At 45.9% G+C, this 26,793-nt stretch overlaps 1 protein-coding gene across 1 annotated transcript in view; it reads left to right on the top strand.

Moving 5' to 3' along the window:
- The window catches only part of LOC147731162 (dynein axonemal heavy chain 11-like), a 962,811-nt gene that overhangs the window by 529,398 nt on the left and 406,620 nt on the right, over positions 1-26,793 (top strand). Inside the window, exons 12-13 of the mRNA XM_086954157.1 lie at positions 1,644-2,036; positions 3,169-3,501. Coding sequence (XP_086810283.1) covers positions 1,644-2,036; positions 3,169-3,501 — 726 coding nt within the window. The remainder of the gene's footprint in view (positions 1-1,643; positions 2,037-3,168; positions 3,502-26,793) is intronic.

Genomic DNA, 26,793 nt, shown 5'->3' with positions numbered 1-26,793 from the left:
TGTGCACTAGATGCGTGAAGCAAGGTGTTGCCTCCTGTCTCTTTAAGGAATAGGGAGGCGGTTATGATTTTATTTGCTACTGTGACTTTTACATCCAGGAATGTGACACTGCTATTGCTAATACAAGATAAAAATGCTAGATTAACAGTGTTTACATTTATTCAAGCACTGAAATCCCTGGCTTCCATCTGTGTGCCATACCATACAATGATCAAAGCATCAATATATCCGAGCCAAGACACCACCTTCCCCCAATAGATTTGGTCATATTTCTTGCCAAGGGCCAGCTCCTCCCACCAGCCCATAAACATGCAAGCGTAGCTTGGGGAGAAGCTGGCCCCCATGTCAATGCCCTGTATCAGTTGAAACATTTGTTTTTTGAATGAAAAATAGTTGTTTTGCCCAAACAAAAAACTAGCATGTCCATTAGCATATGCTTGTGCTGCATATACTAAATAGGTCTTCTGGCTAGAAAATACCCACTGCCTTCATACCATCACAGTTTCTAATGCAGGTATAAAGAGAGGACACATCCAACGTGATTAACTGGTATCCTTCTTGCCAAACCACTTTGCAAATCCTACGAATGAAGTCACTTGTGCCTTGCATATATATGACTCAAAACTGTGAACGTGTTCCTGCGAAAAGAAATCTATATATTTTGACAAGTTCTCCAACGGCCCATCACAGGCTGAAATGATGGGCCTTCCTGGTGGCTTTTCAATATTCTTGTGCACCTTTGGGATAAAGTAGATTACGGAAGTTTACAGGTGTTCTTTTCTTAAAAATTTAAATTACTCCACGTTGAGCAAAACACAACTTTTCCATGCCAGTAGTTTGGTGTACAGCTGGTCCTGTATTGCTTTATATTTGAGGTAGGTCTTTTACAATAACAATTCATGTCATTCAATTGACTATAGGCTTCCGTCATGTAATCAGTTAGGGGCAAAGCACTTTATTTCCTCCTTTGTCGGAGTTCCTGATTACTGTGTTTCCCTATTTTTTAAGTTTGGCCATCAATTGTCCATACTTTCTTTCATGATTTGAGATTTTTCTTTTTTTCATTATTGGTTATGATGTTAAATGTCTTTATTTGGGCCACAATTGCTTCATTAAAAACGTCTACTGAGTCCCTCATTGTAACAGGTGTGAATCTGGACTTCATTCTGAAAGGGGTGTCCGGTTTCCTCCAGGTGATTCATCCAGATCCCTGAGAAGCCTGAGCTGGGTACTCATCTGTGCTCACCTCCTGCTGTCCAAACTGTTGGGAAGTTTCTGCTCGGCTTTCCAGTGCCTTAAGACTCTTACCACATGACTGCTAAGCTGATTCCTCTCCTATGCTGGAAATTGTTCTATCCCATGGTTCATGACGAGCTGAGCTCGTCATGATCACACGACCAGTGTACTGCATGAAGAGCTGAGCTCGTCATGAGCAGTGACGGGGTTAATAGATCATAGTCTGCCACTGTTAAATCCGATGTACTGGGAATAGTATTGGTTGCCCTCAAATTTGCATGAGTTTGTGGCTGAAGCTTGTGGAATTTACGGAGCTCCGTTTTAAACCAAAGGGACGTTGGAAACATTATAGCTTGAAGTGGGTGTTTTGATAATAATGCAAAATTTTATATGTGTTTTTCCAACAGCATATTGGAAACTTAAATGTGATTTCAAAAGGGTACAACAGACTAAAAATTACACTATTGCAAGTAGAAGAGAAGCTGATTGAACAGGAGCTACAGCGTATTCTTGTACAAATAATGCCTGCGCTTGATACCCTAACTTGGCAGAATGAAGACCTTTGGGATTATATTCAAGAAACAAGAAATATTGTTAATAATTTGGACAGGAGGGTCGAGAAAGCCAAGCGTAATGTGGAAACGATACAGCAGCTTATGTCCAGTCTGAGTGAACTGTCATTTTTTGTTCGAAAACATGGTCGAAATTCTTCACTCTTGTGCTTTGATGACCACGAAAAAATGTCCAAGCAATACCTCATGGTCCAAGAGACTGGTGACAAGATATCCCAGCTTGTTCAGGTAAGATTTTTAGTAAATACTAATTGTATTTAGATTGATTCTAAGAGAATCCTAATTGTCAGCCACTCTCCCTGGCTCAGTTTGGCCTTCTACTCTTTCATTTTCCCCATGCTGGAAAACACAATTTTCACTGTATACTCACTCTGCGCCTCTCTTTTTTTCCCTTGTACATTACCCACCCACAAGTCTCAGCTAGTGGTATATATCATTATTATATAACATGGCTTTTCATCTGATACGTGTTATTTTTATTTCAGTTTAATCCAATATTACTATACTCGCTCCTACACAGATATCAAATAGAATTTCTGTCTCCACACTCATCTACCTAACATTGAAGCAATTATTTTGTGTCAGTACTGTAAATATGATATCTAGAAAATGGTATTCTTACTTTTTATTTTGTTTCTATTGTTTTCTTCCCCTTTGAAAAATCTAACAAACCTTTTCTGAAATACCCAAAGAAGTAAATTCCAATTGTAATCAGAGAGTAGTTAATATTGCTTCCAACATTTTGTAACACCTTTTCACTAGTTAATAGCACTGGAATATGTTAAACTGCATACATAACAATGCATCCTCCAATCATTCCTTACAAGTGTGTTATGAACTTTTTGTTTTGTGCATTGCAAGCCACATGGAATACATATTTAAAGAAACTAAATCATTCAATAGAATTTCTCCACCACATTTTCTTGTGGCTGCCTTTAAGTGGTCTGTGAAATGAATGGATGCCCTCAGTACTGTTGAATTGTGCTCCTTTGTCCATCCTCTAAGTTCAGATAGGCCTCCAGAATACAGCCGTATTACTCCTCCCTTCAGCTAAGACATGGCGACTCTACCACCACTGGAAACAAAGGGGACATGAGAAATAAAATAGAATGTGTCAGAAAAGTAGTGATTAAAGAAATGATTATAAAAAGTGTTAGTCTTAACAAAGATAATGTGATTTGAGCTTATGGTGCCTTAGGTCTTTAAGTCAAATGTTTAGCGTAAAAGCTTTTCATCAAGGTGAGCTCTGTTTTGTCATTTATTTGATCAAATTGGTAAGGCTTCCTCAATTTACTGTCATTTGGAGTTCTGAAAGATGCGTTCCCAGTGCAAAAGCTTATTTGTTAAATTACCTTTGCAGGAAAATCAGCAGTTGTTCCAGGCAGACCCTTTATCTCATAAATGGCAAGCCTACAGCGAGTACATCGACCACATCATCCTAGATGGATTGTTCAGAGCGATCAAGTGTTCCCTTCAGTATTTGATGGATAACACGGAGACAACATTTAAATGTGCTCCTTTGTTTGAAATACAGCTGGTTCTTAATGGGAAGGAAATGACTTTCAGACCTTCTTTGGATCTTAATATGAATGGCAATTTCACTGACACTGTAGAAGGGATGCTCAGTGACATTTACCGAGTTGCATCATGTATTAAAAGAGTCACTAAGCATGTGGGAAAAGACGACTACCAGGTATGGTTATCTCTGTGCTTTACTTCTCCTAATAATCCTCCGTGCATGCTAGCTTGTTCCTGCATGCTAAATATCTGTTGTGATGCTCATACCATTTTCTTACCACCCTCCATGAGGTATGATACTTTCTGTGTTTTCCTTATTGTAGGGAGAGGACAAAACCCTACTCCCTTCTACACAGACCTGTAGTTCCTGCTAGAGTTCCTTCAGCAAGAGGGAAAGGAACCTGTCTCTGCCGTACAGTATGACCTCGAGTACTTCCATATGAACCACTAACCCTGAGATGGAACTCAGTATTGTTTTATCCACTGTGGTGTACATGAATCTCTCATCATAAATATGGTGTTCTAGTGGATATCCTGAGTGACATTTTAGCCCTAAACTTAATAATGATGATGATTATTTTGTGCACTGGCAAGTTAAACGGTCTCACACATCAGGATAAAAAAGTGTTTATCAGCGCAGGCAAGTCACTAAATCTGATTAAAAAAGGCAAGCTAGTGTGTCATGGGCCCGAACCTAGTGCAAGGAAGGAAATGAGGCCCCTAGCCAATGTTTGAACTGTGAAAAGCAATAATCAGGGTTTAGTGGGTCCCTCAGGCCTCTGGATTCAGGTGCACTGCAGCGGCTGCACCTATGGAAGCTGCATTCCAGAGCCAGGTATAACCCTCTATAGTATGCCTGACTTGTGGGGAGGTTACATGTTCTCCAGTATTGCTGCAAAAGACAATCAATATGGTCTGTCTTCCCTGGCTATAGAGAAAGAACCCTTGGGCACTAAACATGAAATTCATGTGAATCATCACAGACCTATGATGACTGGTGCAAAAAACAAGATAGTTAGGGCAAAGGTCATGCAAAGTCTGAATGTGGTTACTGTGGGAGTGAGTTGCCTATTACGAATATTTCCCAGTCAGGTGTCATGAGTCTCTTTGTGTGGGGAAGTAAATCACCCTGCCAGGATGTGCCAAACAGCTTGACATTGTCTTGATTGCGGCCAACCCTAAACAGCCACACCTAAATGGCCAACATGGTGAAAGAAGAAACTAAAGAGTTCTCCTTGTGCTCAAATGACAGTGACAAAGAGACGATCTTCTTCATCATCTCTCTGGGGTAGAAGAAAGGAAAAGAGTCTGAACACAACCATAATTACAGAGTCCAGCGCAAGTGTGTGGAAGACATCACCAACATGATCTAGAAGCAGTGGTTGTGGTGCATAAAAAAGTAAGAGACCTTGAGCACCTCATGGCCAGCAATAATCCTCCGAGGACAGTTCTTTTTTAACATAAACGTATGGATACTCTTTGTCTAAAATAAAAAAACCATGGGTATGTTATTTGTGGTAGATCCCATGCATTTTGGCCTTTGCACAGAAGCATCAGTCTACGTACTGGCCAATGAATCGTCACACAAGCCCAAAACAACCAAAATACACATACGTGAGTTGCACAGTACATGCCACTCGTCAGCATTTTTTAGTCTAATTTCCTACAAGGCAAGAATTAGGTCACAATTTGAGACTGAGACAGGAACACTACCAAATTGTAAAACAGTTCAAGCGCTAGAACTTGACTAACATTCCACCCATCATATTCTTGTGTGTGCTGAATGATACAAAAATACAAAAACAATATTCCATTTAACCTGTATTTCTTTCACTATGCCTGCAAAGTGCTTGGTGTTCTGACAAAGAACACTCTACACAATATGCATACTTGTAGGTAAAAAATATATTCTCCTTTATTATATTTTAATTTTTAATTACTTATTATCACCAATAAATGCATTCCTTACATTTCCAGAGTTTCACATTATTTAACATATATTTTTTATACACAGCTGTAGTTGGTCACATTGTAGCAAATTCATATACATATGAAATTATTTAATCCCCCATCCTACAATGAACCCACTCATACATTCATCTAAAAACAACACCTATTGTTGGGAAACAGCCTTTGCAATGCAGGCTGAGCCGCGCATGCTACTTCTTTGCAAGTGTAACAATATTTGCCTGAAACACTCTTCTGCCTTAACCACGCAAGTGTCCGGGTCGATGGGGAGAGGAACAGGAAGCATCATAACAGGAAGCTCAGGACGCGAACAGGTAAGTGGGGCTGGGGCTGGGTTTAGAATGGTCATTTTTAGGGGTGGGAAGTTTTTTGGCTCAGGGTGGGGAAGTCAGGGTAAACTTTTTAAAGGGAGGCAGGTATTTAGGGCTCAGTGCGGGGTACTTTTAATTTGAGGGGTACGTTTTAGGGTTGAGGGTGGGAGGGCTGTTGTGTGGGTAAGTTTTGGTAGGAAGCTTTAGGCCTCATTGTAGGGTGAGGGCCAGGTGTAGTTTTAAGGGTAGGGGGTAGGTTTTAGGGCTCAAGGAGCTGGGGGTCGGGTAGATTTTTTTTAAGCAGGCAGTGTTTTAGGACTCAGGGCAGGGGAAAGGGTAGGGGTAGTTTTAAGGGCAGGATGGGTGTACATTTTAAGACTAATTGGGGAGGCTGGGGTCGGGTCGTTTTTGGTAGGGGACAGGGTTTTAGGCCTGAGGCAGGGCCCGGCTGGCTGTAGCTGGGCACCAGGCTTTTCCCCGGTAGGCTGCTAGGGTGAGGGCCGGTTTTAGGCCCTGGGGCCCATTTTTGTGGCCAGGGGCCGGCAATATTAGCCCCCAGTAACAAAATCGGCAAAATCAGCAGTAGCAAACAGCTTGGCCGTACCCCCAGGGGGGCCAGCCAAGCAATTTGCCAGGGCTGGTATCAATTCCCTGTCCGGCCCTGGCCTGAGGGTGGGGGGAGGGGAGGTGTGTAGTTTCAAGGGCTTGGCGAGGTCGGTTTTAGAGCTCAGGGCGGGGATGTTGGGGTAGTGGTAATTTACCATGCATATCCCTTTAGCAAATATGCCTTTACAATGAAATTCATTGTAAAGGCATGCATGGTTAAGATACATTCGTTCTTGCGACTGCGTTGTAGAGGTACACATGATTCAGCCATGAATGCTTTTGTCAAAAAACCTTATCATACTATCCAGGCAAACCAAGACCCAGCCACTCCGCACATACACAGAGAGAAATTCAATGGCAAAAGATGTTCATTTTCAGCCGTTGTGGTGATGTAAGCTGGAATCACTTCTAAAAACGGTTGAAGCATGTTTCGGTGTGGAAAATATTTTCATCCAAAAACCTTCATCAGTAACACACAAAAAAGGAAGCTACCTTAAGGGGCGGCCAAGTGGGGAATAGTCTAGAAACAAGTATGCAAAATCAGAAACAAAATAATTAATATTAGTTTGAAATTAACATGAAAAGTCCCATTTCAGAGAATCATTATGAGGGTGATGCATAAAGATCGTACATCGCACCAGTGGACTACATCTCAGCATGAAATGTGCAAAAGAGACGCAGAACCGTCTATCAGCTTTTGTCAAGCAAGTATAAGGTTGAAAAACATATTTTATGTTAGTCCTGCATGCTGTGTTTTATGAGAGAAACAACCCTGATACATACACTTTCGTGTTGCCGAGTACGGAGAGTTAGAGGGGTAGATAGAGACTGCAGAAAGCAACAACAGAATCCGAGCCTGGTGTTCACATGCTGACACATTATTCGTGTTTATCATTACCATCACCTCCTTACATCACATTTGAATATAGCATTCACACTGTTGTCCAGATCTGTGGTCCAAATCTGTCAGGAACAGAGACCAGTGTTCAGGCACACTGCAATAATTCTCTATAAACTCCTCGAGTTTGATAAGGCATTTCTAACTGTCAGAAATGGTTCAAAAGGATCCAATAACGTGGAAAGCAAATAGAGATCTAAGTCAATTACTCTAGCCAAAAACACGATGGGGTAGATAATACACCAAAAGGATATTACTTTATGTGCTCCTCTTCTATTGCCAGAATCGGGGCCCAACATCTTTAATGATTCTCGATCGCGGCTAAAATGAATTCTGCATCGTGTAATGGGTCATCCTACAGTGGTAAAAAAGGAAAACAATTTCCCTGCAAAATAATGAGGCTTGAAAAAGAGCAATTCCAAGTACCACTCACCATAAGAATTAAATGAGTGCAAGGGAGAGGTGAAATTAGTTTCCTTTTTTACGATTTTAGGATGTTCTTACACAAGAATTCAGTTTAGCCACGACTGGGAATCATCAAGAATGTTTAGACCCCGATTCTAGCGATAGGAGAGGAGCACATAAGGTAATATCCTTTTAAGGTTTTGACTGGCAAAAACGATGCGAAAGCATCGTTTCGCTAGGCGAAAACCTATTGACTATAGTATGTGGGGACTGGAACGTCCCCAGTCTCCCATTGGCTAGCTCCATAAATGGAGGCTAGCCATTGGGAGACGGCTCTGTCCGTCAATCCCAGACCAGATTCGGGGGCGTTCCCGAGAATTTTTGGCTTTTGGCTACGTCAGTTTCGTGAACACCCCCGAATCTGGTCCGGCATTGATGTGCCTTCCTGCTCGGGGCCCCTCCCGTTGTCCCCCAGTCACCCTCCTCCAGCTGTCACTTGGCCGTGGCTGCTCCCTGTGCTTTTCCAACCCTCCCGCTAAAATTGCATTTTGGCAAGGCATTACAACTCTTTAAATCATGAGGCGCTCAGCGTCTGTTTGAAGAGCCGTCTCCCTTATAGTCTGCAGTGCCTGCCCCCGCCCCGCCCGCTCAGAGCAACCCTCTTTGGCTGGCTCTTCCCTGCAAGAATCTGCCTCCTCCTAATACAAAATACAATTCTGCAGCGCTGGAGTATGGCGGTGAAGGGGGCATGTTCGGGCACCGGGATGCTGCTGGTGACGGCCAACGTGGGCACGCTATTTTTCACCCCGCTCGGGCACTAACATCCGGGAAGGGCCGGCCCTCGGCCCGCTGGCTGACCTCACTGTCAGCCAGGACATGCTGTCCTTAGACAAGCATATATATTTACAACAAGGGGTGGTGAGGGACAGAGTCTCTGAATTAAGCAGAAAGCTCTACCCAGTCAAGAGATCAGGGCTAGATCCAACACCGTTTTTTAGCTCACTGCACCATCCCAGTTTCAAAACCTGGCTGTATGCAAATTAGTCTGTTCCTGTCCCAGTGCATGATGGGAACAGGGCAAACCAAACTACAAAAGCCAATTCTTACACTGGGAAGGAAACAAGCTCCCGGGGACCGGTTTCTGGCATTACAGCCGTCTTCGGCCCGGTTTGCTTGAATCCTGATGGTGCAATGAGCAAGGGTCCATCAGGATTCAAGCAAGCCGGGCCGAAGACGGCTGAAATGCCAGAAACCGGTCCCCGGTAGCTTGTCTGGTCTGCTTGGTTGGCCTGTAAAAAGCTTGAACGGGCTTGGCGTCATTCGTATTGCCCCTTAGCTAAGGCGGCTTTACGGAGGGAGCAGAGAGTCTACTATGCCAGCATTAAAACAGCTAAGGGAGAATATTTTACTAGCCGGATTGACAAAGCTAACAACAGCAGTCGCAAGATTTTTGCGATTGTTAACAGTTTCCTTTCTCCCTGTGCTGAGCAAAGGGCGGTTCCAGCTTCTGCTGTATGGTGTGAGAGCTTGTCCGAGTTTTTTGAGCAAAAAATAGCGGCCATTCAGGCGAGTTTTAGCTCTAGCCACTTTCCGGATGACTCTTTCCATCTTTCCCCTCCCTCTGAGGGTTCATCTCCCCGGATAGTGGAGCTCACACCTCCCACTGCTACTGACACACTAGCTGTGATTAAATCCTTGAAATCTGGATCACCTTCTGACCCGTGTCCAGCGCGAGTGCTGGCAGGGGTCGCGGATGTGGTGGTGCAGGAAGTGACGCAGATTGTTAGCCTTTCATTTAAAACAGCCACAGTTCCTGCTGAGTGGAAACAAGCCAAGCTTCTTCCCCTGCTGAAAAAGGCTGGAGCAGACCCTGAAGTGCTGGCCAATTATCGCCCAATTTCTCTGCTCCCGGCTATGGCAAAAATAGGGGAAAAACTGGCTTTCCGGCAGCTTAATGAGTTTGTGGAATCATCTGGGGCTCTCCATCCTGCTCAATCTGGTTTCCGTGCTGCGCACAGCACGGAATCTGCTCTGGTGGAGATCTCTGAGGCAGTTAGGGAGTGTCTGGACGGTGGCGGCAGAGCAGCTCTAATTTTATTGGACCTCTCTGCCGCGTTCGACACGGTACCTCACCAACGCCTCCTCACTAGGCTTGCGGATATTGGGGTTGCCGGCCTCGCTTTGGACTGGCTGCGCTCCTTTCTCTCGTCTAGATCACAACAGGTTTGGCTCCCTCCTTTTTCATCTTCGGCTAAGCCCCTCATGACGGGGGTCCCGCAGGGCTCCACCTTGAGCCCTCTTCTTTTTAATGTATATCTGACCCCCCTGATTGAGCTTGCCGAACATTTGGGGGCCAAAATCATTGCATATGCTGATGATACACAGCTGTTGTTCACCTGGCCTAGGGATGTCTTTGATACCGAGCGGATTCAGTTCTGTTTATCCGCAGTTTTCAACTGGTTAGCCTCCGCGCAACTGAAGTGCAACGAGGATAAGACGGAAATACTTCTTTACGGTCAATTCCCCCCTAATTTTAGAGAAGCACTTTGGCCGGCCGGTTTCCCGATGCCTGGTTCAGTCAATGTCCTCGCCAAGAATCTAGGGGTCTGGTTCGAGGAAGACCTCCGGTTTGAGGGGCACATTAAGAAGCTGGCAGGGGGCTGTTTCGGGACCCTTAAGGCATTACGGAAGTTTTTTCCCTATTTGCCTGCCTCAGCAAGAGAGTCAGTGGCTAGAGCTTTAATTCTTTCGCGACTTGACTATGCCAATGGCCTGCTGAGTGGATCCCCGGCTTATATGGTGAGACGTCTCCAGGTGATCCAAAACGCAACCGTCAGACTGTTGGGTAATATCCCCAGTCGGGTCAGCGCTAGAAACCACCTGCAGAGCCTGCACTGGCTGCCAGTCTCTCAGAGAATTACTTTTAAAATCCTGACCCTGGCCAACAAAGCCATTTATGGACAAGGCCCCGCCTACCTGATGAAACGATTCAGGCGCTACTCTCCTAAGCGATCATTGCGCTCTGCCGCCCAACATCTGCTTCAGGTCCCGCGCTTCCGGCTTTCTCGGCTGGGAGGGCAATCAGTGGCGGTGAAGTCCGCTTTGGCTTGGAATGAGCTCCCTCTATCCTTGCGAGCTACGGTGAATTTTATCTCTTAAAAAAAAGGGTTGAAAACCCATTTGTTTCGATTAGCCTTTTAGCTTTTGTTCTGTGTAGGGTAGGCTGCTTATTCTTATTCTGTTTTTTCTTTTCGCGCCAGGATACTCCGGCAGTATTGGAGCGCGCTATAAAACAGCATAATAATAATAATTAATTCAGACACTCTGTTCATCACCACCCCCTTTTCTGAATCGTCCTTAGACAAGCAGCACATGCACAAAACTGTCCTCGTCAGCGCCGGGAGTACCAAGGTAATGTTTGCTTTTTGATACCAGAAAAACGGCCTCCAGCGCTCTGAACAATAATGTATTGTTTATACAATTACAAGACTAACCAAGAATTGGCAGCCACTGCCAGGCATATTGGCATTACCAATGTTTGTTGGCTGATTGTGACTAAACTTTAGAGCCCTCCCCTCAGTTACTGACTGAGATACGCCCCTGCGTGCACCGCCCCCTCCCTGCTGCCCTTCACTCACCCGAGGGAGAAAACCGCATCTCTCTTCAGACATCCCAGCGCCTGGACGGCATTGCCGAGCTGTGAGGAGCTAAAGTTTGTGTTTTAACACCGGAAGTTTCAAAGTAATATTTACACTCGGATTGGGATAGACTTTCTAAATCCGTCTCTGTAGTAACTTTACACAGCTATCTGGCTGCTGCTGGTTAGCTGAGTGGACCCAGGCGCCTGTTGCTCTGTCTTTCAGCAGTGTCCACTCTGAATGCCGAAGAGCCAATATTTCCATCTTTATTGTATTGTAGCTTTCATATAGCGCTTCACACCCCTACTTGGAGCGCCGAAGCGTCTTTCTGGGTGGGTAGGCGCTACACCGTGGCGGAGTGCGGGGTTGGCGGCGCTGCATTAGTAGTTATCACAAGTGGGAGTCGTTTTGGTGTCTAACGTGAAAGACCGCGGAGGGGATATCAACTTTTCTTGGGCCGCAGCGCTTAGAAATGTGATGCAGGAGAAGGCACGAGAGATAGGCACTATATTATAGTTCTGATTGGCTGTCCATTTTAATTCACTTTCGTGGCCTCTAGTGTGCTAGAGGCGGGGTCAACCCGGGGTGGTCTGTGTTATGAATTGTTCCGTTGGGGTGTGGGGGCGGGGCGGGGCGCCGCAGCATCAAGCCATGTGGGGCAGCTGCGCATACCATGTGCCTTGCAGGGAGATTCGTGGGCATCTGTGTTGTGCCAGGTATGACTATTGGCATCACAGCGGCTCTTTGATGTAGACCATTATCGCATTTGTTAAGCTCTAGGAAAAATATAATAATTACATTTTCTAGAGCCTGCAGTAACACCGGAGGGTTTCTTAGCGCTAATCCGTCACCCCATTCTAATAGGGACAAACAGTGAATACAAAGAGGCTACGTTTCATTCCAGAAAAGCCTGTTTGTCAGGTTTTCTCAGATGGTCTGCCATGGCCCCGCTCTCCAGGGACGCCTAGCGCCGAGTGCTAAGAGGGGCGCTTTTCTGTCCTTGGCGCTTGAAGGCATGCCCTGCGAGCTCCGGGTACAGCTGGACTGCTCCGAAGGAACCGGTGAGAAGGTGCTGTGTGACCCGCCTCACGGGGGCGCTCTAAGGCTGCTGCCCGCGCTCTGACTGCAGAGGGCCCCCTGGCCCTAGCACCGCTCCACGCTGGCCCGGATAGTAATGCATCTTAACACCGGCTCTGGGGTGAGGGGGTGACACCTCCAGCCTAGGGCAGAAGAGGGTGTCTGGGCAGGGCTTTCAGCTGCAGAGCTCACGTTACCATAAGCAGAGGCAGTGAGCATTTTAAGCCGTAAAGCAACCCTCTTGTCTTCTCAGTCACTACACCGTCATTCACGGGAATAAGGGGGTTCGATGGTTAAATGCCAGTTGGTGAAAAAATCCATCCCGAAAAACAGATGCTACATGTTCCATAAAAAATACAAATAAAAACTTGTTTCGTGAGCTAACTCTGTCAAAGAGGATGTCTTTAATGAATTATTTACGAGCTAGGGAAAGGTTTTTTCCTGTGGCATTCCTGTTTGACAAGCGCAGACGTTTTCTATTTATTTACGTTGTTTTAAAACCAACCCCCGCCCCCCCGTACGTGCTTGCGACACAGAAGCGGCACTCTGTAGTGCACGACGAGCCTGGTGTCATAGCAGTTGATAATCAATCCTAAGTGTCTGTAGCTCAGAGAAGCCCATCAAAGCGTTTTATGTACTAATGCACTCATTCCCCAACTGCTCTCCTCCGTCGCTCTCTGCTGTTCCCCCGGACTCCCACCCCTCCCTCCCCAGCCATGCCATATGTCGTTCGTTCACACCCAGTCAAGTTCTATTCTGTGCTAGTACCTAACTGTTCCCATCATTCACTTTCACTGCCCTGGCTAGGACCATCACAGCTTCCTTCCCAGAACTGCACTCTACCCTAGTCCTTCCTGCTCAGCATCCCATCCTGCACTCCACCTGCCTGGGATATGCCACAATTTACCACGCTGCCCTCCGTGTCTTTCCCTTGCGCTATGCCTGGACGCTGGCACCAGCCATAGCTTCTGCCCTAACCCTGCTCTCTGCTCCTACTCATTGAATGTGCCTTCGTTCATCGTTCTCCACAGTGCTGCCACAGCGCTGGATTTAGCAGTGTCACTGTTGTGTTATAGAACTCGTCTGCAAGTAATTGCTGTCTGCTGAGCTCATCCAGTAGGGTACAATAGGTCTCACATTTGCGAGAGATTAAGCTGTTGGCAATGTAAATGACAATGCCATTTATTTATCGGTTTTCAAAACCAACACATAAATAAAAATGTTGTAATTTACAATGCCAATAGCCTGCCCTCTCCCAGCCTGTCCTCTCCCGGCCTGCCCTCTCTCGGCCTGCCCTCTCGCGGCCTGCCCTCTCGCGGCCTGCCCGCTCCTGGCCTGCCCACTCCCGGCCTGCCCACTCCCGGCCTGTTCTCTCCCAGCCTGTCCTCTCCCAGCCTGTCCACTTCCAGCCTGCCCTTTCCCAGCCTGTCCTCTCCCAGCCTGTCCACTTCCAGCCTGCCCTCTCCCAACCTGCCCTCTCCCAACCTGCCCTCTCCCAGCCTGTCCCCTCCCTGCCCTCTCCCAGCCTGTCCCCTCCCTGCCCTCTCCCAGCCTGTCCTCTCCCTGCCTGTTATCGTGTGCCGGCGGCAGCAGACAGGAGCGTGCACTGCGTCCCCGAAGTAACAGCCCTAAAGCAAGCAAGAAGTACGCCCCCCTCCCACCAATCCCTGTTAGGTAGTGGAAACTGTCCAAACTGGGGTGCAGACAGGCCCTCTCACCTTTCGGCCTGGTACCACTGCACCAGCCGCACTACTTCCCTACTGGCTGTTCTCCACTTCAGCCCCGTCTAAATTACAGTTCATGCTTGTGACCCTTTTGCCTGCTTGTGCTTGTTTTCATGACCCTGTTGCCTGCTTGTGCCTCCGTGTGCCCCTGTTGCCTGCTTGTGCCTCCGTGTGCCTCTGTTGCCTGCTTGTGCCTCCGTGTGCCCCTGTTGCCTGCTTGTGCCTCCGTGTGCCCCTGTTGCCTGCTGGTGCCTCCATGTGCCCCTGTCGCCTGCTTGTGCCTCAGTTTTCGTGCCCCTGTTGCCTGCTTGTGCCTCCGTTTTCGTGCCCCTGTTGCCTGCTTGTGCCTCCGTGTGCCCCTGTTGCCTGCTTGTGCCTCTGTGTGCCCTTGTTGCCTGCTTGTGCCTCAGTGTGCCCCTGTTGCCTGCTTGTACCTGCGTGTGCCCCTGTTGCCTGCTTGTGCCTCCGTGTGTCCCTGTTGCCTGCTTGTGCCTCCGTGTGCCCCTGATGCCTGCTTGTGCCTCCGTGTGCCCCTGTTGCCTGCTTGTGCCTTCGTGTGCCCCTGTTGCCTGCTTGTGCCTCCGTTTTCGTGCCCCTGTTGCCTGCTTGTGCCTCCGTGTGCCCCTGTTGCCTGCTTGTGCCTCCGTGTGCCCTGTTGCCTGCTTGTGCCTCCGTGTGCCCCAGTTGCCTGCTTGTGCTGTGTGTGGAGGGCTCTGTGTGGCTGTGTGTGTAGGAAGCTTTGTGTGGCTGTTTGTGTGGGGGGCTTTGTGTGGCTGTGTGTGTGGGGGGCTTTGTGTGGCTGTGTGTGTGGGGGGCTCTGTGTGGCTGTGTGTGTGGGGGGCTCTGTGTGGGTGTGTGTGTGGGGGGGCTCTGTGTGTGTTTGTGTGTGTCATTTGCGAGAGATAAAGCTAGTGGCATTGTAAATGACAATGCCATTTATTTATGTTAAAAAAACATAAATAAAAATAATGTCAAGAGCAATGCCAATAGCTCTAACTTTAACAAAGGCAAAACCATTGCATTGTAAATGCTTGTTTATATTAAAATAGTCTCAGTTTTTTATTCGACCTGACACCTTAAGACATCAGTAGTAGTGGTTACATGCATATTTCTGCATGCAGAAGGTGCATAAACTTGTGGGGCTTTCTTCTAGGCTAACAGCAGTAAACTTGTTTGTAAGGGTGGGCAGAGCTGACGTAGTAGCACTCCATGGAATTTCAAGGAGTTACTAGAAAGCTCAGTGAAATTCCGCAGAGTGCCATGGCTGGTGGAGTAACTTATTGCCCCCTCTTCCACCCCACAGGCCCGCACCCGGCCTGCTAACCTGCTGGCCCCCACCTCACTCCCTTCCCTCCCTTCCCTCCCTCTAAAACCCCCTCCTGCGTAGTAGACACTGTAGACTCGGAGCAGAGTAAGAGACTTACCGTTCTCCTCCAGATGGAGTCCTGACCCCTGCCTGCTCTACTCCTGCTACAAGGGCCGGACTGGCGATAGCAGGCACGGGCAATGCCCCGGTGCACCGCACGGTTGGGGGCCGCTTTTGGCCCTGTACCAAAATCGGCAAAAAAACGGCCGTGGCAAAGAGCTCGGTGGCACCCCCAACCCCCTGCAGGGGGGGGGGAGGGGGTGAGGGGCGGCCAAGCACTTTGCCAGGGCCGGTATTGGTTACCAGCCGGCCCTGCCTGCTGCTGTGGCTCACTCCACTTGCCTACCGCTGCTCAGCAGCTCTGGTGTTCAATTCCAGGAAGAACTGCATCGCGCATGGCGTACTGCGTGAAGGCATGCCTGACCCCAGGCATGCCTTCATGCAGTACGCCATGCGCTCTGCAGTTCTTCCTGTAATTGAACACTGGAGCAGCCGAACATCGGTAGGTGAGTGGAGCGAGCCGCAGGAGCAGAGCAGGCAGGAGGAGTCAGGACACCGTCTGGAGGGGAACTGTAAGTCTCTTACTCCACTCCGCTGCATTTGCTGAGCTATGGAAAACTTCGCAATCCAAACGGAGGGCAGAATTTTAAAAATCCTCAAACTTCGCTGGTCAAGCACAGTTATCCGCCCACAGTTACATATTTGACCCTGGAAAGCAGCAGCTGCAGGCTATCAAAAGTGCCTAATATAGTACTATCTTTCATGTAAACACTGATCTCTTTTTACAGTTACATGGGCTCTTTGTAAGCCCGAGAGCTAAACGCAGGGCTGTGGTCAGTGTGTAATGTGCTAACTGCGTATGTACCAATAAAGACTCGCAAATCTTTTATAACAGTTCGAGCATCAGCAGAACGTTGAAGCCATACCCATAGGAATCTCGAGCATGAATCCACTGCTACCATGATATATCTGTAAGCCCCATCCGTTTGTAAGGGGCCGCAGTGGTCCAAGTACACACATGCAAGAGGTTTGCCTGACTTTAGTAATGGTGTCTGTGCTGGGCGTGCAACGGTGGAGCCTTTCATCTGCTGGCAGATGTCGCATTTCAAGACATAGGGACCCATTAGGATGGTGGGCAGACTTTGCCCGCCCGCCATCCCGATGTAAAACGGGACCGCCCGCCATAAGGGTTGTGGTCATGTGGGGGCCATTAGGATGCGCCCGCCACATTGGCGGGCGCATCCCACATTTATAACATTGAGGCGGGCGGTGCTGAAAGCTCCGCCTGCCGCAATGCTAAAAATGCTCATTGTGCACTTCAATACACAACGTGACAGGCACCGCGTGGTGCCTACCACGTTGTACAGTGAAGTCAGGGGGGTAACTATGCCATGTGCGCCCCCCACCACCCCAGAGTTCCTGGGGGCCTGCAACGGGCCTCCACAAGACATTCTCGCATGCCTCTCCATGGCGGCATTGCCGCCACCAAAAAGAATGTCCCCGCACACACCCTAATATGGATGGCGGTGTCTAAAAGACACCGCCACTATATGAAACCCTTTTCCGCCCCGTCAACTCCTTGACCGGGTGGAAAAGCAGCGGACGGTGTTTCCGTCCACCGCGGTCCCCCCGCTATAGTAATATGGCGGGGAGAATGGGTGGCTGGCGGGGAAAGATGTCGGGCGGATCGCCGCCACCTGTATGGTGGTGGCAATCCGCCCGACATCCTAATGGGGCCCATAGTCTTTACTTTGCTTAGTGTACCCTAGCCACCAATAGCTCTGTTTCAGTAAAGAAATAGTCACTGTAACGCCTATGTGCCCAGAGCCCAAACCCTTGTGTGCAGCTAGTATTAAACCTTGCGTACGATCCATATTTGGTATTACTCTATCCCCCATTCCAGGAATCTCAGCATATGGAATGTTTTGTGCATCTAACTTGTAGGAGTTTTTGATTGAAAATGTTTTAGGTACTGCTGTGCTGCCTTTGCGTGATGTGATGACAGCTACCATTATATCTCCGTCTATTCTCGTTTTTGAACGAGTCAGCGCAGCTAACGAAGCCATGTGAACAGCCCCATTGCGGCTTCATCAGCCAATGAATTCCCTTCAATGTGAACACCATTACGTTGATGACTCAGTGTATGGATCACGTGAGTCCCCGGTAACTCGGATTCAATTCTGCTAACTGCTCCCATAACATTTTAAGTTTAATTATGCCACCTTTTGCGTCTTTAAACCAGTTTTCTTCCCAATGCTGTAAGTATTCATTGTACAACTGGACACAGTAAAAGGAATCACACACTATCAGTGTGGGGAATTCTCGATCCGTATTTACAAGTGCCAGTATAAGTGCTTTTAATTCTGCCAACTGAGCCGTGCAGTCTCCTAAAGTTTACGTTTTTGTGCAACTAGGATGGAACTTGCCATAAAGCATGCAACCTTTAACGATGGCACACGTCGAAAAATATTGCTGCTTACTTCCTATAGCCGGTTGCGCAGATCCCTCAGTATAAATAATATATTCATACTGGTCTAGAGGCAAGTTTTCATTTGGTATAGGACATTTTTGTTCATATTACAGGAATGCCTGTGTTTTTAAATTTTGATCAAATCTGTATTCAACGTCTGTTGCAGTGAGAGAATTAGCCCATTGTATCCATCTTGGATGTAACACTTTTGCATTTGGGATGCTGACCTTTATAATAGCTTCTAAAGCCAGTACAATAATGTGTTTTCCCTGAGCTAGTGCTCTTTCTCTTGCTACAGCAGTCTGAACTGCTGTCAGGATTTTTTCTGTTGAAGGGAAACGCATTCTGCATTTGTGTACAGTGTGATTTGTAAGCGATTGGTACAGTTTCTCCTTCATTAAAGGTCAAACAAGTGTACTCGCATTGAACCGCCATTATTCGGATCACTAAGTGGCGTACATTTACGTGTGTTTTGTAAGTGTTTGGAAGCAATCATGTCTTCCTGGAGTAAACGAAGAATATGAGTATGTTCTTGTGTCCACTCTATGGCTGAAAAGTCAGGTTTTATAAAGTCATCGAAAGGTTTTACCCTTTGTGCATAGTCTGAAATGTATTTCCTGCCGAAATTTAGGAATCCAAGTATTGATTGTAAATTTTGTAAAGGATTTGGAGGCTGGAGCAGTGCACATTTTTCTAAAAAGTTAGCTGCCAGACTTTTGTCTTCACTCATATCCTTAAAATATGACATTGAGGTGGGCTATTTTAGATTTTTTAAAGTTGAATTTGTAGCCCTCTGCGTCAAATCCCATAATAATGGTGCTTATCCCGGTCAAGTGCCTCTCTAAGTCGTCGACTGTCAGATAAATCTCATCCACATAGGACAACGCTTCTTCAACAAAGTTTTGAAGTAACTCTGTTACTCCTGCTGAAAATACACCTGGGCTGTTTTTATACCCTTGTGCTAGACAACAGAATTGTCGTTGGGACCCCAACAGACTGAATGCGGTCAAATACTTGCTTTCAGGCACTATGTTTTGGCATAAAAATCCATTTGAGACATCAAGTGTGGTTTCGTATTTTTTGTGGACAATGTTATTCATTAATGCGCCACTATGTGCATTTTGGACAGTAAACGTCTTTGTGCATGAGTTTAAATGTCTGTAATCTAAAACTAGACAATATGTATTGTCGGGTTTAGTGACAGGAAACAAAGGATTGTTCATTGGAGAGGTACATTTTTCAATGACCCCATGGTATTCAAGTTGATCTAAGATCTGACCTGATCTGAGTTGATCTGACCTGTTTTTTTAGCTGCTTGCTTTATTGGATATTGCCTCTGAGCATTGGGTGAAACTTTTAACCCAATCACGTGGTAGATTGAGTTCTCATCCCACCCTGCGTGATTTTTGTACAATGCCGGAGCTTGGGCTAATGCCCACTCCCGCGCATATATATGTTTAAGATGAACGGGAACGTGGTTGGAAAATGCAGGAAAAATCATACTTCCTCCCCTGGGGCACTCCATTACGAATGCAGGCCGCCAATCTTTTTCTGCTAACAGGATGTCATACCCAGATGATAAGTTCTTCCAAAAAAGACCTTTTACCTTCCAGGGCTTGTCCCCCTTCAACCGGAGTGTTTTTTCATATAACTTATGTGGGACGTTCACCCTGGTGTATGGAATTTCCACTGTGATGTAATCCTTCAACTCCGCTGTCACCAGAAACTCCTTCAATTTCAGGTGAGCTATTGTTACTTCTGCTGCACTGTCTAGCATCGTCAGAGCCCATTTCCCGTTCAGAAGTTGTGTCCTCAGAATTCTGGGCATGTCTGATTTTCAGACCAGCAATTTTCTTTTTCTTAAATTGAGGTTTTGGATTTTGGTTATCTTCTTTTTTAGAAGTAAAGTCTTGAGCGCGCTGCTTGTCGCTGGACTGTGTGCACTCCTCACTATTTTCTGACCGTCCTTCCTTTTCGAAGCTTTTCTTCGAGCCCTGAAAGGAATGAGAGGAATGCGTATCAGTATCCTGATACCTGTTAGGTTTCCTAACATTATCCCTATTCCTAAGGTTATACTCTTTTTAGAGGGCTCCTGTAGAGGAAACCTACCTCAGGATTGAGATCTCTTGTCCTTAGAGTTTTCTTTTTTATTATCCCACTACTTTTTAGAAGAAGTAGGTGTCTGCTTAGAAGTGTCCTTTACAGGACTGCCCTGTAGTTGAGGTTTTAAAGCTCTTCTCCCCAAACTATCTCTGCCTAATTCTGCATACACAGTTTCAATTATTTTGGGTAGTTTAGCCACCTGAATTAACGGGCCGACCTCCCTTAGGCGTTGGCGAATTGCCACTGATACTGCTTTCCCTTTAAAATTAGCTAGTATTATGGCTGATACCTGGTCGTAGTTATTTAATAACTTCATCCCTAAGTTTAGGGCAAGTCCTGCTCCATAGTCATTTTGTATTAGTCTTAATACATCTGGGATTACTGCTAATGAAGGAATACCATGAGTTCTGGTATATATGGCAGCAAAAAGTGTACCCCAAGAGGTGCAATCCTCTAATTGTGGTGTAATCCATATGGGCAAACAGACTGTTAACATTCTATGTTTTTCAAATGGTGTTTGTCTTTTTCTCAGTTTGAATATATACGTTGATTAGCATTAATTGCCAACTTGTATCATTGGAGGGAAGTTTACCAGTGAGTTTTAATATGTGCAACCAGTTTTCGCCAGTGTATAATTCTTCTGTTAACCAGCCGTGTTTAACCGTGACATAAACTGATAAGCCCCCTCTTGAATGCCCGAAGTTAGAAAATGTTTCTGCCTAAATATGATGTTCTGTATAACCCGGAATTGAAGTCGGTTTCATATTCCATGTTTCATGGAGCAGTATTAGATCTTGGTTTTGCAGGATGGACAACGTTTTATGGCCTTGGCCCATTTCTCTGAAGTCATGGACGTTCCATGAACAGACCTTAATTGTGTCCTGGCCCGTTTCTACAAAACCATGATTGTTCCTTGAACCAGTCTTAATTTTGTCCCTGTTATTTGTGCCTGAGTGCACCCCCGCGGTGTCATCAGGATCGTTCCATGGATTTCCATCAAGTACATTTTTTCTCAGGGCCATTAGCAGCCATGACCAGTCCTGATTGTTACCTGGCTGACATTCGAAGTTTGATGGACTTAAAGTTACATCTTTCTGGGATGAGTTTTTTTGTGCAGGCGGTGAGGTATTTCTAGCTCCCCATAGGCCAGATGTTTTGCCTTTCCCTGTGGTTTGTCCCATTTTTGGTACTGCAGTGTTTTGTAAAAGGGGATATGGATATTTTGGCCATTTGTGAAGCCTTAGAGTGATTCCCCAGGCTTCAAATGTTGTTCTGGTCACGTAGATCAGGTCCACTAGTTCCTTAGCGATCCAAGTAGTCAAAGTCTCTTTTGTATCTGGGGAAGATGCAGTTTGCTGGAAATCTACGGCTAAATGATCTCGAGATGGTTTTCCTTTTAGTTCCGGTATCTCTTTAAACAGCGGTAACAAATTCCCTCGATTCAGTGTGTCTTATCTCCCTTTGGTTGGGTACTCCTGCACAAATGGAACCACAAAGAAACCCCGGTGGCGACCGGAGGAGGGAACAAGAGGCACTAGGGCTCTAGAAGTAGGTCAGCCTCTAGTTAAATCATATATCACACAGAAAGACCACTTCTAGAAATTAACCAAGTAAATGTGAATAGCCGAGCAGTACTGTGGGCATCTCACAAAAAGTGATGGACTGGCATCACACACCACCAGGTGTCATGCTTCATCATCTGCCAGTCCTCGCCCTCCAGAAACCCTGTTTGGTGGAGGACGGGCATGCACCTGACGACAGGGATGCACTTGCTAAAGTGAGTGGGGGCCCTAAGGGAGTAGTGAATTAAAAAGCCACCAAGAGTTCCCCAATGTAACTTTATTTAGTGAGGGAGCCATGTGGAATTTAAAAACAGAAGTGCGGTGAATAAGTAAAACAATTATCCAATCACCGCTGTGTGAGTTTTTTTATATATAAAGGTGAATATGTTTCAGCCATACTGTCCCTAAGGTACATGGCTTTCGTCAGGACCAAGAAAGGGGCTCCAATCTTACCAAGCTGTATAGGTAAAGCCACTCTGTGGATAAGACCTATAGTCCTAGTCCAAAAAAATGGTCCATTGACCTGTAAAGATATAAAAGAAAGAGAACAGAACAGAAATGCAATCAGCTCTATGGATGTGCAAATAATGTTCAAACGTACTTGGTATGATGTATGAGATACTGACACCCACTTGCGTCATAATCTTCAATACAAATAATGTGCATAGTAGTGTTTACTAGCCATCAAATTACATGAGCAATCAGGTATTCTTACCCTTTAGTAGGGAGCAACTAGCCCCATGGGAGGCGAGGGTTAGGGGTACCCCGAGATCACACTCACTAGAGGAGAAGAGCAAAAAATTGAAGTGTGAACCGAGATCTGAACTAACAAGATCACGGTGTAGCTAAATGCATCATTAAAGCACAGAGATCAAGACTTACTGCGTGTGGAGCAATTCCCCATGAGATCACCTAGGTCGTACCTCTCTGTATTCCTCCCCGATGATAAAGTCGGACATCAGGCCGGCTGTTTATATAGTGTAGCTCATCAGGAGGTAATTATGTACAGGTGACTGCGTGGTCATAAGCGTGGGCGCACCAATATGACGGATTGTTTCCTGAGTCCGTGTAGGACTTGATCAGTAGCAAGCCTGATTGAGCCGTATTGCCTGGGACGGGGCGTGGTCGAAAAGGAATTAGTGTTGGGAGACGAGGCGCGTCGTGCATGACGTGCTGCGTCCGGAGTTCCTAGAGGGCGTGTCTTAAATGCCTGAACTCGGTTCGTGATAATAGTAATTACTGGGCGAGCTGAAGACCTCCCGCGGGAGGAGAACGGTGTGACTCACAAGTATAGATCGTGTATCCGTGCAGTGACAGAGAGATGTAGCTGACGTATCTATAATTAGTCAGCCCTTTGTCCGTGTCAGAGGATAGTCACATGGTTACAAAAAGGAACGCCCTCCATGGTGCGACTGTGTTGACGTTGTCAAGAAGACAGTAGTCAACTGCAATGGCGTGACGTATTGGATTCTAAAATAGAGAGGAAATGAAAGCAGGTGGCGCAAGGACCCTTCTGCAACTGGTTACCGGGTGTGTAGGTCACCAAGGAAAGGAAGCTCTATATCTGAGGATTCGTGGTTGTATCAATCGGTACTACAATACATAATGTGTATGAGTAGCTCACACAGCTACGTACACTGTGAACAAACCGATTATAGAGTGGGAAGAGAAGGCAGATGTAATTCATTTGCAGACCATATCGATGTGCATCATTCTGTTAGAAATAATTCAGTTCATGAACGGCATACTATAAGTAGTTCAATGTCATATTTTGTTTGGTGGAGAAACTCAAATCTGCAGCCTTTGGTTTGGATAGTGGCCATAATGGACATTATTTCGAAGTCTGTAGGTGGCTCGATGTAAAGCGTCTGCTGTTTCCATCTAATCATTTATTCATTTGTAGCCATAGAATATCATCATTCAGGCCCGATTTGGAAGTATTGAGCCTGAATACCCAGCGCTGTTCCCTTACATGAAGTGCATGTGTGCGGTTCACTGTTTCATTGTTCAATATTCCGAGAACAGTCCATTTCAGTTCTGAATCAGTGTGGTTATTTTCCAAGAAATTTCTGGTGAGTTTGGTGTTGTCCTTACATCTTCTGAAGGTACTGCGGTTCTCACTAATCCGGATTTTTACCTTTCTTGTGGTCATACCAATATACATTTTCCTGCAAGGGCAGGTCAACATATATACCACACATTCAGTATTGCAGTTACTGAAATTCTTAAGAGTCCAAGGTCTCCCAGTATCTATATCTACTTCTTTTGCGGTGTCGGTGAATTGGCATACAGCACAACCTCCACAAGGGTAGTGGCCCACTGGCCGTGGGTGACCCCAGAGCGTTATTTGGTTGTCTCTCCCCTGTGTGTTGCTAGTTGCATGTACAAGTTCATCTCTGATGTTACGGCTCCGTTTGAAAGCAAAAAGTGGTTGTTCCCATTTTATCTTGCCTGAATTAAGGATCTGCCATTTCTTGCGAATGATGTTCTGGATTTTATTGGAGGCCGGCGTGAAGGTTGTCACACAGACAGGTCTGTCTGTTTTCTCTTTTTGTGTGATTTCAAGCAGCGATTCACAATGGTTGTTTTTTGCTCTTTTTTGGCTCTAGTTATCAGTTTTTTTGGATAGTGTCTAGTGAGCAATTTCCTCTCCAGATCATTTGCTTGTGTCGTAAAGTCAGTTAGATCTAAACAGTTTCTGCGGATCCTGAGGAATTGTCCCACTGGGAGGTTTTGTCTCAAGGCCTTAGGGTGGAAACTTTCATATAATAGCAGGCTATTTTTGTCTGTAGGTTTGTTGTGGACCTTGGTGAGTATTTCTTCAGGAGTAAGACTGATGTCTAAGTCTAGGAATATGGCATGTTTTTCTTTAATCTTATAGGTAAACCTCAGGTGGGGGTCAATTCCATTAACCCAATTCAAAAACAGAAGTGCTTCCTCCGTAGTACCTTTCCAAACTATGAGGACGTCATCTATGAATCTTTTTCATGTTTTTAGATTCATAGAGAAGGGATTGGTGTCATTGAAGATGTTGTCCTCCTAAAATTGACGGACATACAGGCACGCCAGGCTAGGAGCAAATGTGCTCCCCATTGACGTGCCATGGTGGTATATGATGTTATTGAATTTGAAAAGTTTTCCGTTAGGGCAATCTCTGCACATTGCATTACGAAATGCGGTGGTGTAACATAGTTCCATTGCTGGTCGAGAAGTATTTGTTCAACCACTTCCAAAGTTCGTCTCTGTGGGATGCTCGTATAGAGCGCCTCGATGTCCATGGTGATCAAGATGTCTTCCTCCAGGTTGACATCCATATCTCGTAGGTGGCAGAGAACGTCTTTGGTGTCCCGTAAGTATGACCAAGACGTTTGGACTATCGGTTTCAAAAACCAATCGCAAAATTGAAAGAGAGGTTCTAACACCGAGTTTATACCTGATACTATTGGTCGGCCAGGAGGTGGCGATACATTTTTATGTATTTTTGGCAAGGTATAGAACTTGGGCATCCTGAAGTCCTCATTGATAAGGAAGTCAGCCTCATTCCGTGTTATCCAGTCATTTGTTAGCGCCTCATGTACAATGATCTTAATCCTGTTCAGAAGAGTGTTGGTTGGGTCTCTCTGATAGATTTAATAACTGTTGTTGTCTGCAAGTAGCCTCAAGCATTCATCAAGGTACATGGTTGCATCCAATATGACCGTCGCTCCGCCTTTGTCCGCGGGTTTTTGACAAATCTCTTGGTTTTGTTTTAAACCTTGTAAGGCCAATCTTTCTCCTCTATTGAGATTTTGGAATCCCTCCATGTCTCTGAAATTGATTGTTTCAATCTCAGTGAGAACTGCTTGTTCAAATGCTAAGACATTACATGGTATGCTCTGAGTTGGAGGTGAAAAAGAGGACTTGTTTCTAAGGTTGGTGTGTCCATCTGCTTCTGTGATCACCAAAGAATGCCCTGAGTTTGATTTTTCGGAAAAATTGTGCCAGCTCGACTTGAAGAGTGAAAGGGTCATTCTGCGGGGTGGGGACAAAGCCTAAACCCTTTTCTAAAATGGAATCTTTATTGTTGGAGAGTTGATGTTTACTCAAATTGACAATATTCGTTATGTCCGGCTCTTTGAGGGGACATTGCCCCTGCCTCTGCTCCTTGTTACAGCCCCTGTGGTTTCTTCCACCGGATCCTCCCAGTGTACCCTGGGTCCTCTTCGTGGTTTTTGTTTGCCTGGTTCCCTTCCCCTGCCCCTGAATAAAAAAGGCTGGGGTCATGTCGGGAAACCAAATCCTGGTGGAAAATACGGTTGCTGCCAAAACCCATATGGATTCATAGGTGGTCCAAACATTTGTTGATTGGGGTATTGTCCAGGTCGTCGTCCTTGATGTGGCGATGGAGTACCACCTTCGTCGCTGCTGTCAGATGAGCTACGGTCATCCCCTGAACTAAAGGTCCAGTTCTGAGGTGTAGGTCTGGCCCGCTGTTGTTTCATATTTGATTGTGGTTGTGGTGCCTTATCATAGTACTCATCACTAGTGTACGGATAGATTGTGTCTCTCTTAAATTTTAGGACATCCTTCTTAAGTTTGGTGATCTTTGACTGTGTTAAAAATTCACTATACTCAGAGTGGTCCTTGTTAATGTCGTCTAACTTCTTCTTAAAGATTTTAATGTCAATACTTGTTTTTAGAGCGTTCTCGCTTTGTGAATCTCTATAAGTAGAGTATCTGCCAACTGTCTAGCAGTATTGATGATCAGGACTAACCAGTCCTTTGTGCATTTCCATGCAATGCCAGACCAATTGATGCGGAACTCTCTGTTGTTTAGAAAAAGTCTTGGTTCGTTAGTGACCACAAGGCCCATCGGTGCTGCATTCTTCCTGAGATATTCAGTCATAAATGCCCCATGAAGGGCTGTACGTATTTGTTCCTTCTTCTTAGATGTCAAATTTCCCCATTAATCTGAATGTTTGACCGTATTTGCTACCACTGTTTCTGCTAGTAGCGAGGGTGTTCTCAAGATCTCTGCATATGCATCTTCATTAAATGCAAGTTCAGTCTCCATGGTGCAAAGGTGGGGATACCGTGTGCATGCTTCCTTCAATTTTATAATTTCATTATCTGTGTTGCGTATGGGAGAGAAATCCGTTGTGATTCAATCCCAATCTTTTATAAATAAAGAAGTGTGCCCTGTTATTATGTTCCCGCAGCCAGACAGCTGCTCAAACCATGGAACCACAAAGAAACCCCGGTGGTGACCGGAGGAGGGAACAAGAGGCACTAGGGCTCTAGAAGTAGGTCAGCCTCCAGGTAAATCATATATCACACATAAAGACCACTTCTAGAAATTA

This window comes from Lissotriton vulgaris, chromosome 2_1 (genome assembly GCF_964263255.1).
Source record: "Lissotriton vulgaris chromosome 2_1, aLisVul1.2, whole genome shotgun sequence".
Classification (NCBI taxonomy): Eukaryota; Metazoa; Chordata; class Amphibia; order Caudata; family Salamandridae; genus Lissotriton; species Lissotriton vulgaris.
This window is presented reverse-complemented; position numbering and strand designations above follow the sequence as displayed.